This window comes from Osmerus mordax, chromosome 20 (assembly GCF_038355195.1).
Source record: "Osmerus mordax isolate fOsmMor3 chromosome 20, fOsmMor3.pri, whole genome shotgun sequence".
NCBI classification, from domain to species: domain Eukaryota; kingdom Metazoa; phylum Chordata; class Actinopteri; order Osmeriformes; family Osmeridae; genus Osmerus; species Osmerus mordax.
The window spans coordinates 588,886-604,448 of NC_090069.1; the positions used below are offsets into that span (position 1 = coordinate 588,886).

General features: G+C 48.1%; 1 protein-coding gene across 3 annotated transcripts; it reads left to right on the top strand.

The window, feature by feature from the left end:
* The first annotated feature begins 1,320 nt into the window (after nucleotides 1-1,320).
* On the top strand, nucleotides 1,321-15,195 carry pax8 (paired box 8). 3 transcript variants are annotated; one of them, XM_067258580.1, is made up of 12 exons: nucleotides 1,321-1,419; nucleotides 1,849-1,985; nucleotides 5,841-6,006; nucleotides 6,696-6,893; nucleotides 7,925-8,001; nucleotides 8,489-8,614; nucleotides 8,778-8,947; nucleotides 9,347-9,467; nucleotides 9,933-10,154; nucleotides 10,540-10,641; nucleotides 12,097-12,174; nucleotides 13,765-15,195. In XM_067258580.1, the coding sequence occupies exons 2-12, from the start codon at nucleotides 1,964-1,966 to the stop codon at nucleotides 13,833-13,835; spliced, it is 1,353 nt and encodes a 450-aa protein (XP_067114681.1). In that variant the 5' UTR covers nucleotides 1,321-1,419; nucleotides 1,849-1,963; the 3' UTR covers nucleotides 13,836-15,195. The 3 variants fall into 3 exon arrangements, with proteins under 3 accessions (XP_067114681.1, XP_067114679.1, XP_067114680.1); XM_067258578.1 differs by lacking the exon at nucleotides 1,849-1,985 and adding an exon at nucleotides 4,721-4,871 and having other exon boundaries at nucleotides 1,348-1,425; XM_067258579.1 differs by lacking the exon at nucleotides 1,849-1,985 and adding an exon at nucleotides 4,721-4,871 and having other exon boundaries at nucleotides 1,348-1,425; nucleotides 12,103-12,174.
* Nucleotides 15,196-15,563: the final 368 nt, after the last annotated feature.

Sequence of the window (15,563 nt, forward strand, 5' to 3'; positions counted from 1 at the left end):
TTCAATCCGATTGAGGTTTGAATGGATGACATATATATACAGTAGAGGAGATGTCTCGTAGGCTTACAGTAAAGCCGACAACACAGACCCGAAGTACTGTAGGCCACAGTGGACTGTTACATGGGCTACTTAAATGTATGTCGGCCTACATCATGTAGGCTATGGTCTTGAGCTCATTTGACCCCGAGGAGTGAAAGTACATTGTGTCTGACCGGTAGACTCAGCACAGTTTAGTCTGAAACCAGAAAGTCTAAGGAGCTTAGAGGGATATAGAGAGCCATCACGTAACACTGTCTGACTCATCTCCCAAGAACAAAACAATAATAACTAAGAAAAGGCGCCATGCTAAGGTAGATGAAATATCTTTAGGACAAAGGGGGTTTCGTGAAGAATCATGTAGCCTACGGCTTCGAGGACGGATCTCTTCACACATTTTGAGAAAATGTCAGCAATTATAACTTATAACTAAATAAACAACATTAAAATCTGCCTTAAGTAGCTACAAGAATAAAAGTATCATATTGTAACAACGTTAAAATAATTGTTGTCATATTGTACGTATTATAATGATATAAAGGCCAACCAGGCGCTGAAAGTATAGGCGACATCAGAATGGACGGTATAATCTAATCCCTGCATAATTAAACCAATGTTTTAACGCCCTAACAAGGTTATTATGGCATTCCCTTGGAAAAACACCCTTCAGCCTCAATCAGTTAATGGCTGTAGGTTTTGCATGCTGCTGAGTTTATAAGCTGAAATATCTCAACACTCTTCTTTATGACCAACAATCAGCAGACTAGATGATCAACGGCAACGTGTCATGTTGAAACATAAATTGTGACGGATCAAGCACCACACTGTGTGAAAAAACTGTTCTCCACATGAACCCGATTCCGCAGACCGCCGGAAATGGTGTCACATCTTGTACACAATCTAATCAAAGTGGAGCTGTCGCTGGAGGTGAATGAAAACAAACCGACTCCTTGACGAGTGTTTCCGTACGTTGCTGTTTCACACAGTCAGTGTGTTGTGTTGGGTGGAATGCCACTGAAAACACGAAATCACCCATCCATGTGGATAGGGAGGAGAGCCACCCTCTTTCCACAAAGACACACCCCCGCCTCTGTTCTACTACACCCCCTTGCAATCCATCAACCAATGGCGGAAGCGCACAGTCTCCACTTCTCGCCCATGAGAGCGTCCGTTGGATAAAACCTCGCAGAGAACACGATTGGCAGGTCTTAAACATCTCATAGGCTACTGCTAATGTTGAGACAAAATCACTCCTGAATCTTTATCAGCTAGTGTTGGATCTTCTCACGGCCGAGGTTACGGCTACATTTCCTCCAGTTGGGTCCGTAACAGTGGATAATAAGGATATCTTCTCTGAAAACTGCATTTGTCTACATATTAAAGGTAACTGTTTACTCTAACCGGAGCTCTAAATGATTAAAGCAATGATGACCACTGCGTTTATGTGCTGAAAATATAATCGTCCTAGTGTTGCCACTATTTCGCTCGGTTGTTGAAATGTCAAACAAAAAGGTTTTTCCTGATAACTTACAGTTGTAGCCGAGACATTATCTTGATATGACGCATGAACCATCTTGTGTCTGAAACGTTTCTTTCAAAGATAGCCTAAATAATATGAAAGTAATGGTTAGTGTATTGTACACTATGGAAATCAAAATATATATTTTTTATCTATTTTGAGTGGTTTAAAGAATGGGTGTCAGGGACTCGCAAAAAGGTTATCACGCCGATTATTTTTTAATGGGGCAAAATCGGAAAACAGCGCAGTCCTGTCCAGAACCCCTTATTAACTATGACAATATCCTCTTGCAGCGCATTTTAAGAGTGCACTCAGGAACACGCATGCATCGCGAGGCCCCACATGGACTAAAAACGTCTTATTAACCGGGAGAGCGCGTGGACACCTACAGAGAGAGACCTCAGAGATATGTCCAACTCCAACGGACGAGGTAAAAAACCATAACCGACACGCGAAGTTATAATGTTTTAGATGTAAAGAAACGCATGTATTCTGGAGTCAAATTCGAACAAAACAATTTGACAATGTAGCCCACAAAGTTAAAATAGTTTTTGCTCTAATTTCATACGTGTCATGAAAGTTATTGGTCCATACTGTGGGCCTTAATATTACAATAAATATGCTACTAACGGCTACAGCTGAAAGAAAATAGGCTATATAATTTCATGATAAACTCTGACTCAGTCCTTAAATTATGTTTGAACGTAATGAGCTGTCAATTTTGCGGTATTATATTTCTATTGAAGAGCTGTCGACTCCTAACCTCCTCACATTATTTATGGAGGGCTTCGGTCAACAAACTGTTCTTTTAGATACAGGGTTCTAAATGATTTAAGTGAATAAGACAACGAGTGAAATGTGTGAAATCAATTATTTAGGAACTATAAGCTCACTGAGGTTACCTATAAACTATATACATACTTATTTTTTTGTGAAATATAATCTATTATATTAAAGAAGAGAAACACTTGAAGTTGTACTGACCTCGTGCGTACAGCTCTCGTGAAGCTCTGCACCGGCCTGTGTTCCTCTCTGTTATTGTCTCGTGAACCTTGCACACATTTATGATTGAGTACATCATAACTACTTGTCGCACTATTAACTGCCAAGGCCTTTCTGGAACCTAGTCAACATAAAATGGCTCAAGGAAAAGCCAACCTCACTAAATTAATATTCACGTTCACAACAAACATTGTCCAACTCGCAGTGAAAATTCGGAAGCCTCTTCAGGCAGTATAGAGAGGCCCAACAAGAGTAAATTATTCTAAAAGGTTCCCATAGTTTTCTAATGCTTTCTCTATGGGAAGCATTTAGAAAGTTAATTGGAGGTTAGTTTAGCTGTCAGATATAAATTTGGGGCAACCCGCGGTCATTGTCACTTCAATTGGGTCAATGATGGAACGGTGGGGGGCAGAATCGTGTGGTTTGTTTACGTTTCACCCAGTCACCCCGCGGCATAAATTATGACACTCTCTATCGTCTCTGCCGCGCCATCTTTTCTCGCGTCATCATATAAAGTTGGCAACTACTTAAGTTGTGCAAGATATGAATAGTCTTTAAAAACAGGCTGGAGGTTGTTATCCATGTGAGATAATCTTACCATGTCCATTTAACCTAATACCGTAGGCTATATGATGTGTTAGGCTCTAAACTATAATAAACACGCAAATCATTCGAATCTCAACAGTATTTAGATACCAATAGCCTGAAATATAAATTTGAAATATTTAATTGCATTTGTTTTCATAAAGGTTTCACAATGGTGTAGCCATGAAGGTGGCTAACTTGGAGAGCTTTTAGGATAATTTTGAGTTGGAGGAGAAACTGAGACAAGGAACTCAGAGTGGTGATTTTGTTTCCTAAAATCTCTGTAATTATATTGCATTTAAAATAAACGTCCAATGCGTGTTGTGTGTGTGTGTGTGTGTGTGTGTGTACGCGCACTCACTCTTTGTGCTCTTTGTGTGTATGTGTGTGTGTGGCGTTGTAGTAGCAAAAGCGTGCGTCTGCATTGCGTCTGCTCCTGTGTGTGTTTATTCCCCTGGGGTAGTCTTTAATATCCTGCAGGTTGGTGAAGCTTGGCGAGTAGGTTTTTTACACACTCCGCTAGCACCGTTAATAGCGCTCCCCACCCAGACCCGTCCGCCTGCCGTTTGATGTGGAAATGAAAGCTGGGAAAGAGCGAGAGCAGAGACTGAATGGGTTAAATTAAAAGCAATGGGGTTCTTACAAAGTCACTGATGCAGGCTGTAGAACACAGAGGCTGCTGACGACAACAGAAAAAGTACTTTTGAAAAACGTCCCCAGTTGCGTTTACTAAAATGTTTAAGAGAATAGGCCTACGTCGATTTTTGATTTTATACAGACTAAATTAAATTGCCATGGCTAAAAAGCGATATCCCCTGATGCTGTGTATGAAATTCATTTGAACAGGCATGTTCTTTACCCTTACAGCCAAAAACTAAATCAATAAAAGTCGCCTATAGCTTGGAAACCTTTATCATGAGAAGCAGAACTGTAGACTTACGCGTTAGATATTTTTATTTATTTATTTGGCGCCACGTCATAGAAAAGTGTTTATTTTTTATTTTTTTAAATCCTTATAACAAATGTTATTCTCAAGAACTACTTTTATATGTAAGCTATACAGGATGTAAATTGGTCCACTGCGCACTATAGGCCTAACCTCTAGAAACCGTCTGCAGTTGAAACAAAAGTAGCCTATGTCTTGTTCAGTTGAACGGAAAAAACATTTAGAAAATAATTATCCTAAAAGAGAAGTAATTAATTTGAAGAAGAATTTGTTTTCTATTGGATGATTTCATAAAATGTGTAATTAAAGTTATTACCGTTGGTAAAATTGATCAAAGGCTTATTCTAATTATGTTAGAAGTTATCTGTCTCATTCTTTAAGCCTTTCAGATCATTTGTGTGGTTTGATCCTTCTCCTATCTCGCCTATAAACTAATTTCACATTTAAATGGATAACGTTGTGAAAAAAACAACGAACAAATAAATATAGGTTACAATATAAAATATCAAATTGTCCATAAATGTCTTTTTTGCGTAAACGAAGCAGTATAGGCCACCTCTCACCTCGCGAGTCATGACTATCCTGCTCTCGCACCCTTCTGTGTTCCAGGCTGGCTGGAGAGAAGGATCTAGAACTCAGAAGGATCTAGAACTCAGAAGGATCTAGAACTCAGAAGGATCTAGAGCTCAGAACCGGGACTCAGAACGTCTAGAATGTGGAAGACTTGCACTGAGCTGTCTAAACCAGAGGCAGTCAAATTTCTAGCTAGATCCGACTTATTTGGTCAGTTATTCTCTTTTATTACAATTTTACCACAATAACTAAATCTATGCATGTCGAAAAATGTCAAACTCTTAACATCAAGTAATCGTCCCGCTGTTTTTTCAAAGTCCATTGAAGTTCGGTAACCTATAACGTTTGATCAACGGAATTTCCCTAATCCAGCGTTTGCGTTATCGCGTTATTTCTGTTTATTGTGTTTGTGTGTGCATTACCGACATCCTCTATATATTAGACTATTTATTGTCCCACGTTTCATGTTCACGAAAACTTCGACCAAACTATAATAACCCGCTATTCACTAAGTTAATTGCAAAATATATATAGCGCTTGGTAGAAATGTTTTATGAAAAGCTTATAGACACTTTTGTGATTTTTGTTTTGTGGTAAACCAGAATAGTTTTGTAGAAATATCTACAAGTTAATGGTCATTGGCTTACCTCCCTGCAGTGTATTCCTGAAAATGTTGGTCTGGATTGGTTATTATCTGCAGTAATATTAATAAATGTGTGTGTGTATGTGTGTGCGTGTGTTTTAGGATACATGGGAGTGTGTGTGTTTGCACCCGCTCGTATGTTTTTGAGTTTGTGTGTGTATCTAAGCATGTTTGTGTCTGAGTGTGTGTTTGTACCTGAGTGTGTGTTTGTGCCTGAGTGTGTGTTTATGTCTGAGTGTGTGCGCATGTCTGTGTTTTCTCAACGAGAAGCTCACACACACAGACACATGGATGTACAGTGTGTGACTGGGGGTCAGATGGCTGAGCGGTGAGGGAATCGGGCTAGTAATCCGAAGGTTGCCAGTTCAATTCCCGGTCATGCCAACTGACGTTGTGTCCTTGGGCAAGGCACTTCACCCTACTTGCCTCGGGGGGGAATGTCCCTGTACTTACTGTAAGTCGCTCTGGATAAGAGCGTCTGCTAAATGACTAAATGTAAATGATGTTAATGTGTGTTCATCCCCCCCCTCCCCCAGGTCATGGGGGTCTTAACCAACTAGGAGGAATGTTTGTGAACGGCCGTCCTCTCCCTGAGGTGATCCGGCAGCGCATCGTGGACATGGCCCACCAGGGCGTCCGGCCCTGCGACATCTCACGCCAGCTCCGTGTCAGCCACGGCTGCGTCAGCAAGATCCTGGGACGGTGAGAAACCTGGCGGCCCACGCCTCAAACCTGGCAGCCCACGCCTCAAACCTGGCAGCCCACGCCTCAAACCTGGCAGCCCATGCCTCAAACCTGGCAGCCCACGCCTCAAACCTGGCGGGCCGTGCCCCAAACCTGGCGGCCCACGCCCCACACCTGGCAGCCCACGCCTCAAACCTGGCGCCCCTGGTCTGTTAATGTCCTGCTCTCACCAGGCCAGACACTGACGTCACATGACTCTCCTGTACTCTGCACTGGAGCCACGAACGAGCACCCTCTCACAGTCTAACATCACCACGGCAACATCAGCCTACCTCAGGCCTCGGTCTAATGATTGACAGCACATTCTAGACACACTGTCCTCCCTGCGTGTCATTTATAGACTAAATAAACAATCTCAACCAAGGTGTGGCCAACATTCATCTGATAGGTATTGCTCAGTGGCGAGAGGGTGAAGATGTATAAGATATATAAAGACAGTATTTGATGTCTAGCGATGGGCCTAGCTCCGTGGTAGAGCGCAGACCAAGAGGTTTACGGTTCAAATCCCCCGTGCATCCCCGTCATTGTGGATGAAAGCAGAGCGAACACCTTTTATTACGTCTCCACATGTACCTGGAACCCACTGGCTTGGTGTAACACACGTGTGTTTGTGTGTGTGTGTGTGTGTAATGTGTGTGTCTCCTCAGTTACTACGAGACTGGCAGCATCAAGCCGGGTGTGATCGGGGGCTCCAAGCCCAAGGTGGCCACGCCCAAGGTGGTGGATAAGATCGCAGAGTACAAGCGTCAGAACCCCACCATGTTCGCCTGGGAGATCAGAGACCGTCTGCTGGCCGAGGGCGTCTGTGACAGCGACACCGTGCCCAGTGTCAGCTCCATCAACAGGTACGCACTCACCTGGGGAGCCCCTCATCCACTCACCTGGGGAGCCCTCATCCACTCACCCACTCACCTGGGGAGCCCCTCATCCACTCACCTGGGGAGCCCCTCATCCACTCACCTGGGGAGCCCTCATCCACTCACCCACTCACCTGGGGAGCCCCTCACCCACTCACCTGGGGAGCCCCTCACCCACTCACCTGGGGAGCCCCTCACCCACTCACCTGGGGAGCCCCTCACCCACTCACCTGGGGAGCCCTCACCCACTCACCTGGGGAGCCCCTCATCCACTCACCTGGGGAGCCCTCACCCACTCACCTGGGGAACCCCTCACCCACTCACCTGGGGAGCCCCTCACCCACTCACCTGGGGAGCCCTCATCCACTCACCTGGGGAGCCCCTCACCCACTCACCTGGGGAGCCCTCATCCACTCACCTGGGGAGCCCCTCATCCACTCACCTGGGGAGCCCCTCATCCACTCACCTGGGGAACCCCTCATCCACTCACCTGGGGAGCCCCTCATCCACTCACCCACTCACCTGGGGAGCGCCTCATCCACTCACCTGGGGAGCCCCTCACCCACTCACGTGGGGAGCCCCTCATCCACTCACCCACTCACCCGGGGAGCCCCTCATCCACTCACCTGGGGAGCCTCTCATCCACTCACCTGGGGAGCCCCTCATCCACTCACCTGGGGAGCCCTCATCCACTCATCCACTCACCTGGGGAGCCCCTCATCCACTCACCTGGGGAGCCCCTCATCCCCTCACCCACTCACCTGGGGAGCGCCTCACCCACTCACCTGGGGAGCGCCTCACCCACTCAGTTTTACCCACCCTATGAAGTTGTTTGTGATGTTGCACTTTACTATATTAGAGATCTTAGTCTGTATAATTTAATGATCACGCATATAGTTATTTCCATTCTTTGGATTGCAATTTTTATATATTACATGATATACCACATTACAGTCTTAACGCCTACATTTAACACTACTACAGTTTTGTGTGTTAATAATCCCAGTCCTTTATTCCAGAATAATCCGAACAAAGGTACAACAGCCGTTCAATCTGCCTATGGACGGGAAGGTCTTGAGTCCAGGACACACACTCAGTAAGTCTACACACACACACACACGCACACACTCTTACTAAGTCAGACACACACACAGACACCATAATGTTCAGCATTATAATCTGGTTGAAGGGATCAAGACTAAAGATACTCTATGTTTAATGGTCTGTAAGATTAAGCACTGGTCCTAATGGTAACAATAATATGGGAGTAATAATAGTTTCATAACCCCCTTCTCTCTCTCCCCCCTCTCTCCCCCCCCCCCTCTCCCCCCCCCTCTCCCCCCCCTCTCCCCCTCCCCCTCCCCCTCCCTCCCTCTCTCTCTCTCCCTCTCTCCCTCCCTCCCTCCCTCCCTCCCTCCCTCCCTCCCTCCCCCTCTCTCTCTCTCTCTCCCTCCCTCCCTCCCTCCCTCCCTCCCTCCCTCCCTCCCTCCCTCCCTCCCTCCCTCCCTCCCTCCCTCCCTCCCTCCCTCCCTCCCTCCCTCCCTCCCTCCCTCCCTCTCTCTCTCTCTCCCTCCCTCCTCCAGTCCCCAGTTCAGCCGTCACCCCTCCAGAGTCTCCCCACTCGGACTCTCTGGGCTCCACCTACTCCATCAGCGGCCTGCTGGGGATCTCCCAGCCTACAGGAGAGGGCAAGCGCAGCCACGACGACAGTGAGTGACCCGGGCACCCACACACACACACACCTGCCAAGATACACAGAGCCCACACACACAAGCTGGTCACTTTAGAGACTTAATGACCTTTGGAAATGTCATTCTCCCTCCTTCTTTTATTTCTCTGCCCCCTCCCGCCTCCCCCCTCTCTCTGTACCAGGTGACCAGGAGAGCTGTCGTCACAGTGTGGACTCCCAGGGTAGTGGGGGGGTTCCGAGGAAGCTCCTGAGACCAGACCACTTCCCCCCACAGCACCTGGACTGTGGCTTCGACCGACACCCCTTCCCCCCAGACTCCTTCAGCTCCGCAGCCTCCAGCAAGCCAGACCAGGTACACACCTCCTCCCTTTCTCTGTCTCTCCTTCTTCCTTTCTCTGTCTCTTTCTACCTGTCTCTTTCCCTCTCTCTCTCTCTCTCTCTCCCGCCGCTCTCCCCCTCTCCCCCTCTCCCCCTCTCCCTCTCTCCCTCTCTCTCGCACACACAGGCAGTGTCCTATTAAAGAATATTGATGTTTGCCGTAAACTGAAGACATTCGCCGCAGCACACAAACACACAGTCCTTCACGCGCTAATATGCTGCTGTCACACACTTGCACTAATGGATAATCTCCTTCTCTCTCCCTCTCTCTCTTCCTCTCGCCATCCTTCCCATCTCTTTCTCTCTTCCCTTACTCCCTCCCTCCCTCCCCCCCCCACCCCCCCCCCCCCCCACCCCTCCCCCCCTCCTCCAGCCTCTGTACCCTCTGTCGCTCATCAGTGGCAGTGTCGAAGACGGCAAGACCAGCCTCTCATCATCGAGCGCCGCTATTGGTCGTAATCTGGGAGCCCATCAGGGCTACACTGTAGTGGGAGGTGAGCTTCCTGCCCCCCGGCCCCCTGTCCAGACACCAGAGACACACCTGAACACACAGACTGACCAACCAGGGTGGAGCGATGGCACACCTGAACACACCTGACACACCCCGACAGAGGTGGCGTCAGTGTGCTGACAGGAGGCGTCCTGGGGAGGGGCGATCACTGTCTGCTCTGCTCTCATCTGTTAGCTTGTATCTGCTGAAGCAGAGGCCAATTAATTTGGCTTATTATCAGCAACTGCCCAAAGCCTCTCTGGTTTAATGCTGAACAGCTGCAGAGCTGTTTTCCCCTCACACCCCAGATTCAGAACTCACTCCATCATTCTCCCTCTCTGACGTTAATTCGAATCAACATCTAATTGTGTATTTGTTTATCCATTCATTTTTCTATCATTTAATTCCATTTATTCCATTTTCCTCATCTCCCTCCTCCCCTTCACCCCCATTGGCTCCGCCCAAACAGACCCTTTGCAGCCCCTCCCACTTTGTCTGAAACAGGAAATGTCCCCGGAAGTGACAAGCACAAGCCCCTCCCCCAACCTGGCGGCTCATAGCTCCGCCTTCCTGGAGTTGCAGTGTCTCCAGGCTCCTGTCGCTAGCAGCTGCAGCTTCCCTCACACCTTCAACTCATTTTCCCATCATGCACCAGTGTACGGCCAGATCAGCAGCCAGAGTGTCATGTCAGGTAACCTCATCTCAGACATCCTCCTACGTGTCACTTCCTATCATCCATCTCACTTCCTGTCACCACGTGTCACTTCCTGTCACCACATTTCACTTCCGGTCACTGTTTGATTTATTTAGCAGACGCTTTTATTTAAATGATGTAGAAAATAGAACGTATAGAAACTACAGTAGAAGATCAAGGATCAGAAGTGTCTCGTTCTAAACTCAAATCTACTTCAACTACAATATTACATAAAAAACAATTCAAAAAACGTCATACCTTACTGTAAGTGCAACAACAAACAATGTAGTGGGTGTCCTCTCACATGTGACAGTGGTACACAAAATGCTTAATGTGTTGTTGTGTCACCTGTGCTTCATGTGTTGTGTTGTTGTGTCTGCAGGGCGGGACATGGTTAGCTCCACCCTGCCGGGGTACCCCCCCCACATCCCCTCCGGAGGCCAGACAGGGTACTCCTCCTCCGCCATCACCGGCATGGTGGCAGGTGAGCCTCCAACCAGGCAGCAGAGGTGGCTCGAGGACTGGGTCTCAGACTGATGGTCCTGAGAGGGAGAGAGGGAGAGAGAGGCAGGAAGAGAGAGAGGCAGGGAGAGAGGGGGAGGGAGAGAGGGAGAGAGAGGCAGGGAGAGAGGGAGTGAGGGGGAGAGAGAGGCAGGGAGAGAGAGGCAGGGAGAGAGAGAGAGAGAGAGAGAGAGAGAGAGAGAGAGAGAGAGAGAGAGAGAGAGAGAGAGAGAGAGAGAGAGAGAGAGAGCTGTGTGGAGGTCTGGGGGGCAGGTCAGCAGATTAGCAGAGAGGCAGGGCTGGTAAATGAGTAGCCTGTTGGGCTGGTGAACTGCATGCTGGGACAGGCAGCCAGGCCCGCGGGGTACGGGGAGCAGGCTGGGGGTTCCACCCTGCTGCACCCACCCCCACACAGCCCCTCCGACCACACATCGCCATGGGAACGGGGGGCCCACCCGCGGGGGAGAGGGAGGGGGCGGTGGCGGGGGGGCAGGGGGGGTGCATAGGGTGGCAGAGTAGGTCTGCCTGGGTGCAGGACGAGTGGATGTCTTTGTGGTGTGTGTGTGTGTAGTGTGATGTGTTTAGTGTGTGTGTGGGAGTAAGTGTGTGGTGTGTGTGTGTGTATGGTGTGATGTGTGTGTGAGTGTGGCGTGTGTGTGTGGTGTGATGTGCCTTTTTTATTTGAAGTCTGCCCTTCGAAGCGCGAAATGAGAGGCTCTGATTTATTATTTTTCTCCTGGGCTTGCTGTGAGGAAACGTTCATACACAATTACTCACAGGAGGGGGGGTCACAGGGGGGGCAGGGATTCAATCCAGCCAACATAATTACCAATTAGATATTGGAATGTTAAAAAAGGAGAAAAGAAGAGAAGGGGGTAGAGACAGGGAAAGCTGGAAAGAATGAAGAAGGTAGTGAGGGATGGAGAGGAGGAGAGGAAGGGAGGGAGGGGGAGCGTTAAGGAGAGGAAGAGGAGGCGGAGGAGGAGGAGGTGTGGACAGAGGGACAGGAAAGAGTTAAGTAGGAGGAGGAGGAGGAGGAGGAGGAGGAGGGAAGCGTTAAGGAGGACGCTGAGACTAGTCACACGCACCAGTGAGCGAAGGGGAGCTGCCCCGCCTCCACCTGGCCTGCAGATTAATGGTTTACAAGCTGCTCTAACCGTCGCTGAATCACAGGCCCAGCAGACGCCTGCGGAGGGGCAAACTGCCCCGTGCGAACACTAAAGAACATTCTAGAGATCCGGGCACTCTGCTGAAGAATAAACCAGATTCATTCTGTCCCTGCGTTACTCTTCATTGCTGCAAGGGTGTTGAAACAGCAGTGTGTGTAAGGTGTGTGTGTGTATACAGAATGTGTGTGTAAGGTGTGTGTATACAGTGTGTGTGTGTGTGTGTGTATCTCCAGCGTGTGTGTGTGACCTCCAGCTTGTCTGTCCTCCAGGAGCAGACTATTCGGGGCAGTCCTACACACCCTATACCTCCTACAGCGAAGCCTGGAGGTTTAACTCCAGCATTCTGGGTGAGTCTGGGCCTCAGCGCCCCCCCCCCCCATCTCACCTACAGAGGGAGGCAGCTCCACCAGAGCACAGAGAGGCAGCTCCACCAGAGCACAGAGAGGCAGCTCCACCAGAGCACAGAGAGGCAGCTCCACCAGAGCACAGAGGCAGCTCCACCAGAGCAGAGGGAGGCAGCTCCACCAGAGCACAGAGAGGCAGCTCCACCAGAGCACAGGGAGGCAGCTCCACCAGAGCACAGGGAGGCAGCTCCACCAGAGCACAGAGAGGCAGCTCCACCAGAGCAGAGGGAGGCAGCTCCACCAGAGCACAGAGAGGCAGCTCCACCAGAGCAGAGGGAGGCAGCTCCACCAGAGCAGAGGGAGGCAGCTCCACCAGAGCAGGGAGGCAGCTCCACCAGAGCACAGGGAGGCAGCTCCACCAGAGCACAGAGGCAGCTCCACCAGAGCAGAGGGAGGCAGCTCCACCAGAGCAGGGAGGCAGCTCCACCAGAGCACAGGGAGGCAGCTCCACCAGAGCACAGGGAGGCAGCTCCACCAGAGCAGAGGGAGGCAGCTCCACCAGAGCAGAGGGAGGCAGCTCCACCAGAGCAGGGAGGCAGCTCCACCAGAGCACAGGGAGGCAGCTCCACCAGAGCACAGGGAGGCAGCTCCACCAGAGCACAGGGAGGCAGCTTCACCAGAGCAGAGGGAGGCAGCTTCACCAGAGCAGAGGGAGGCTGAACTCACAGTATTCTGGGAAAATCTGAATGGGTTGTAGGGGGATGGAGTACAGAGCTCTCATAAGATATTATAATAATTTCCTGAAAGCATCTTAACTCTTGTGTTATCTTCGGGTCATTCTGACCCATCAGTCATTGTGACCCACCATCGTATTGCGACAATTTTACAGCATACAAAAACAAAGTGAAGCATTATTTTTATTTGTTTTTGTATTGGGTAAAATTGGGTAAACACAACGATGGTTCGTTATGAACCTTTGGGTCATGTGACCCGAAGGCAGCACAAGGGTTAATATAGAACACGTTCTTTTACAGTGTATATTTTGCACAAGTTAGTCAGAATTCAGAGGTGAAAACTGAGAAGTGTGTGTCGGTCTCAGGTCACAATACCAGTACGACACTGTCTCACATAGTTACTCAATAACCAGGAGGTAGGCTCATTGCCACGGTTACCTGGGCTGGTCGGGCCAATCAGAGCCAGCCACAGTCACAAGGAGGGATGTCACCTTGAATCAGCTAGTTTCTCTGGTAATCAACGAGACACGGGACCTAGATTCACCTGGAGAGGAGAGAGAGGGAGGAGGGAGGAGGGAGAGGGAGAGAGGGAGAGACTAAAAGAAAGAAAGTATGAGGAAAAAGGAGAGAAACAGTATCAGACACATAAAACAGACACACACACACAGTCAGACACAACACTGTATCCAGTTTTCCCCTCACAGGACAAACAATCAGCGCAGTGAGATTTCCGGCTGAACCATCTGCTGTTGTGATGTGTGTGAGGGGATCAGCTCTGATCTGGGCTCCACATTGTGTCCATCAAAGCCAGCAGCTCCAGTCCCCGCCACTGCTTAACTCCCTCTGTCGCCCCCTGCAGGATCCCCCTACTACTACAGCACAGCCTCGCGCAGTGGACCCCCCTCCTCCGCCGCCTACGACCACCTCTAGCTCCTCCCACGCATGGGGGGCACAGGAAGTACCCTGGACCAGTACAGGAAGGAGGAGAAAGGGACAGGAAGTACATCGGAGCTGGACAGGAAGGAGGAGGAGGTGACAGGAAGCTGAGGACAAGGGGACCAGGAAGTAGCAGGCAGGAGGACCAAGACAGGAAGCAGGAACAGGAGGACCAGGACAGGAAGTAGGAAGTGAGGAGACAGGAACCTGAGGGAGGAGGGATAGTACGCTATTGATGCATTCCACGCCAGCACAAGACAGCTGAACTTGTCTGCAGAGTTCAGACTGAACCAGCACAACAGACTATCACAGCATCAGGCTCTTTTTTTGACATTTTCAGGTATAACTTGGAACACAAACCGGTTTACACATGCTGTCACTGTAATTCATCCACAAGCATTGTGTCAAATATTTTAAATTTACATTTGACTCATTTAGCAGTCGCTTTTTATCTAAAGCAACATACAATTGGTGCATACAAAAGATGACAAGTGAAAATAAAGCATATGCGCTTGTCTAGGGTGCATGGATTTGATCCTATGAACATTCAGCCTTTATGGCTCATTTTCAACACTGGAAAGACCTCCACTGAGGTGGATTTAATCCCAGACTTCTGTCCCAGAATGTGAGTACTAAACGAACTCTGGAAAAGGACCATGACTTCCTGGTGACATCAATGTTGGGTTGTTGCTGTGGTGACAGCTGCTAGTGTTGTTGCTATTTGCATTTAGTTTACAAAACTCTCCATGACGATGTGATCACGTGATTTCTCATCTCCTCAGTGCAGGTGTGTTTCCAAGGTTTCTCCTTCTGTTTGATACACTTACATTTCAGTGTCAGAGCTTCCATTCAAAATTTTTAAAAACAACAGAGGTAAATACACTGGATGACAGTATCATAACAACAGGCTTGTTAACAGATCCAGCCATCTTATGTTCTGCTTTCCGACGCTCGCCCGCCGAACCACAGCCTTCACGAGAGTGAGATGGAGAGAGTTAACTGCGTCATGTTAGAATGCCCTCGTGAGGCCCTGTGTTGTCTGATCGATGTGGGGCTTCTATGGCAATATGTAAATACTGTATAAACTGCTCCGTAGGAAGAATTGCAATTTTATTATAAGGTTGATTTGTGGGAAGGAATAGTTTGGGGATCAATGGTTTAAATATCTGAAAAACATTAAACTCTTGAAATAATTTTTTCCTTTAATGATATTTCGAGTTTGTTGTCATGCTGATGTTTCGTAAGAACTGTGACTATTTTTTTCTTATACTGGTATTAATATTATTGAAGATGTAAATAATGAATTTCTAAAGATTATTTTAATTAAAATAAAGCATGACAAACTTGTTTACTTCGCTGTTTACTGTTTGTTATTTTTGATTAATTTAGGTTATCATTCATTTTTGCTCCTACACAATGTGAAAAACAGTTGGACAAAAAACAGAAATATTTCAAGTTGTTTCACAAATGTAGCCTATTTGAGAAGCAAGTCATAGTTCTGCAATATTACAGAGCGGGAGATGAAGGTTGTAGTCCTCTCGCGCAGAACTGGGGGAAAAGACGATGTTGTTATGAAACTTTGCTATTGGGTGTCCAGAAAGATCCATTTGCTTTTGTTAAATTTAAAGGTAAACATTTAGATTTTTGAATTATAAAACTAAACTAAAAAGGGCCAATGTGTAGGTTATTATTATAACTAAAATAATGAACGATTGCCACAAT

Coding starts and splice junctions, on each gene's coding strand:
- pax8 (XM_067258578.1), top strand. CDS start 4,802: ATGTGGAAGACTTGCACTGAGCTGTCTAAACCAGAGGCAGTCAAATTT. Junction 6,894..7,924: donor AGTGTCAGCTCCATCAACAG/GTACGCACTCAC, acceptor CCTTTATTCCAG/AATAATCCGAACAAAGGTAC. Junction 10,155..10,539: donor CAGCCAGAGTGTCATGTCAG/GTAACCTCATCT, acceptor TTGTGTCTGCAG/GGCGGGACATGGTTAGCTCC.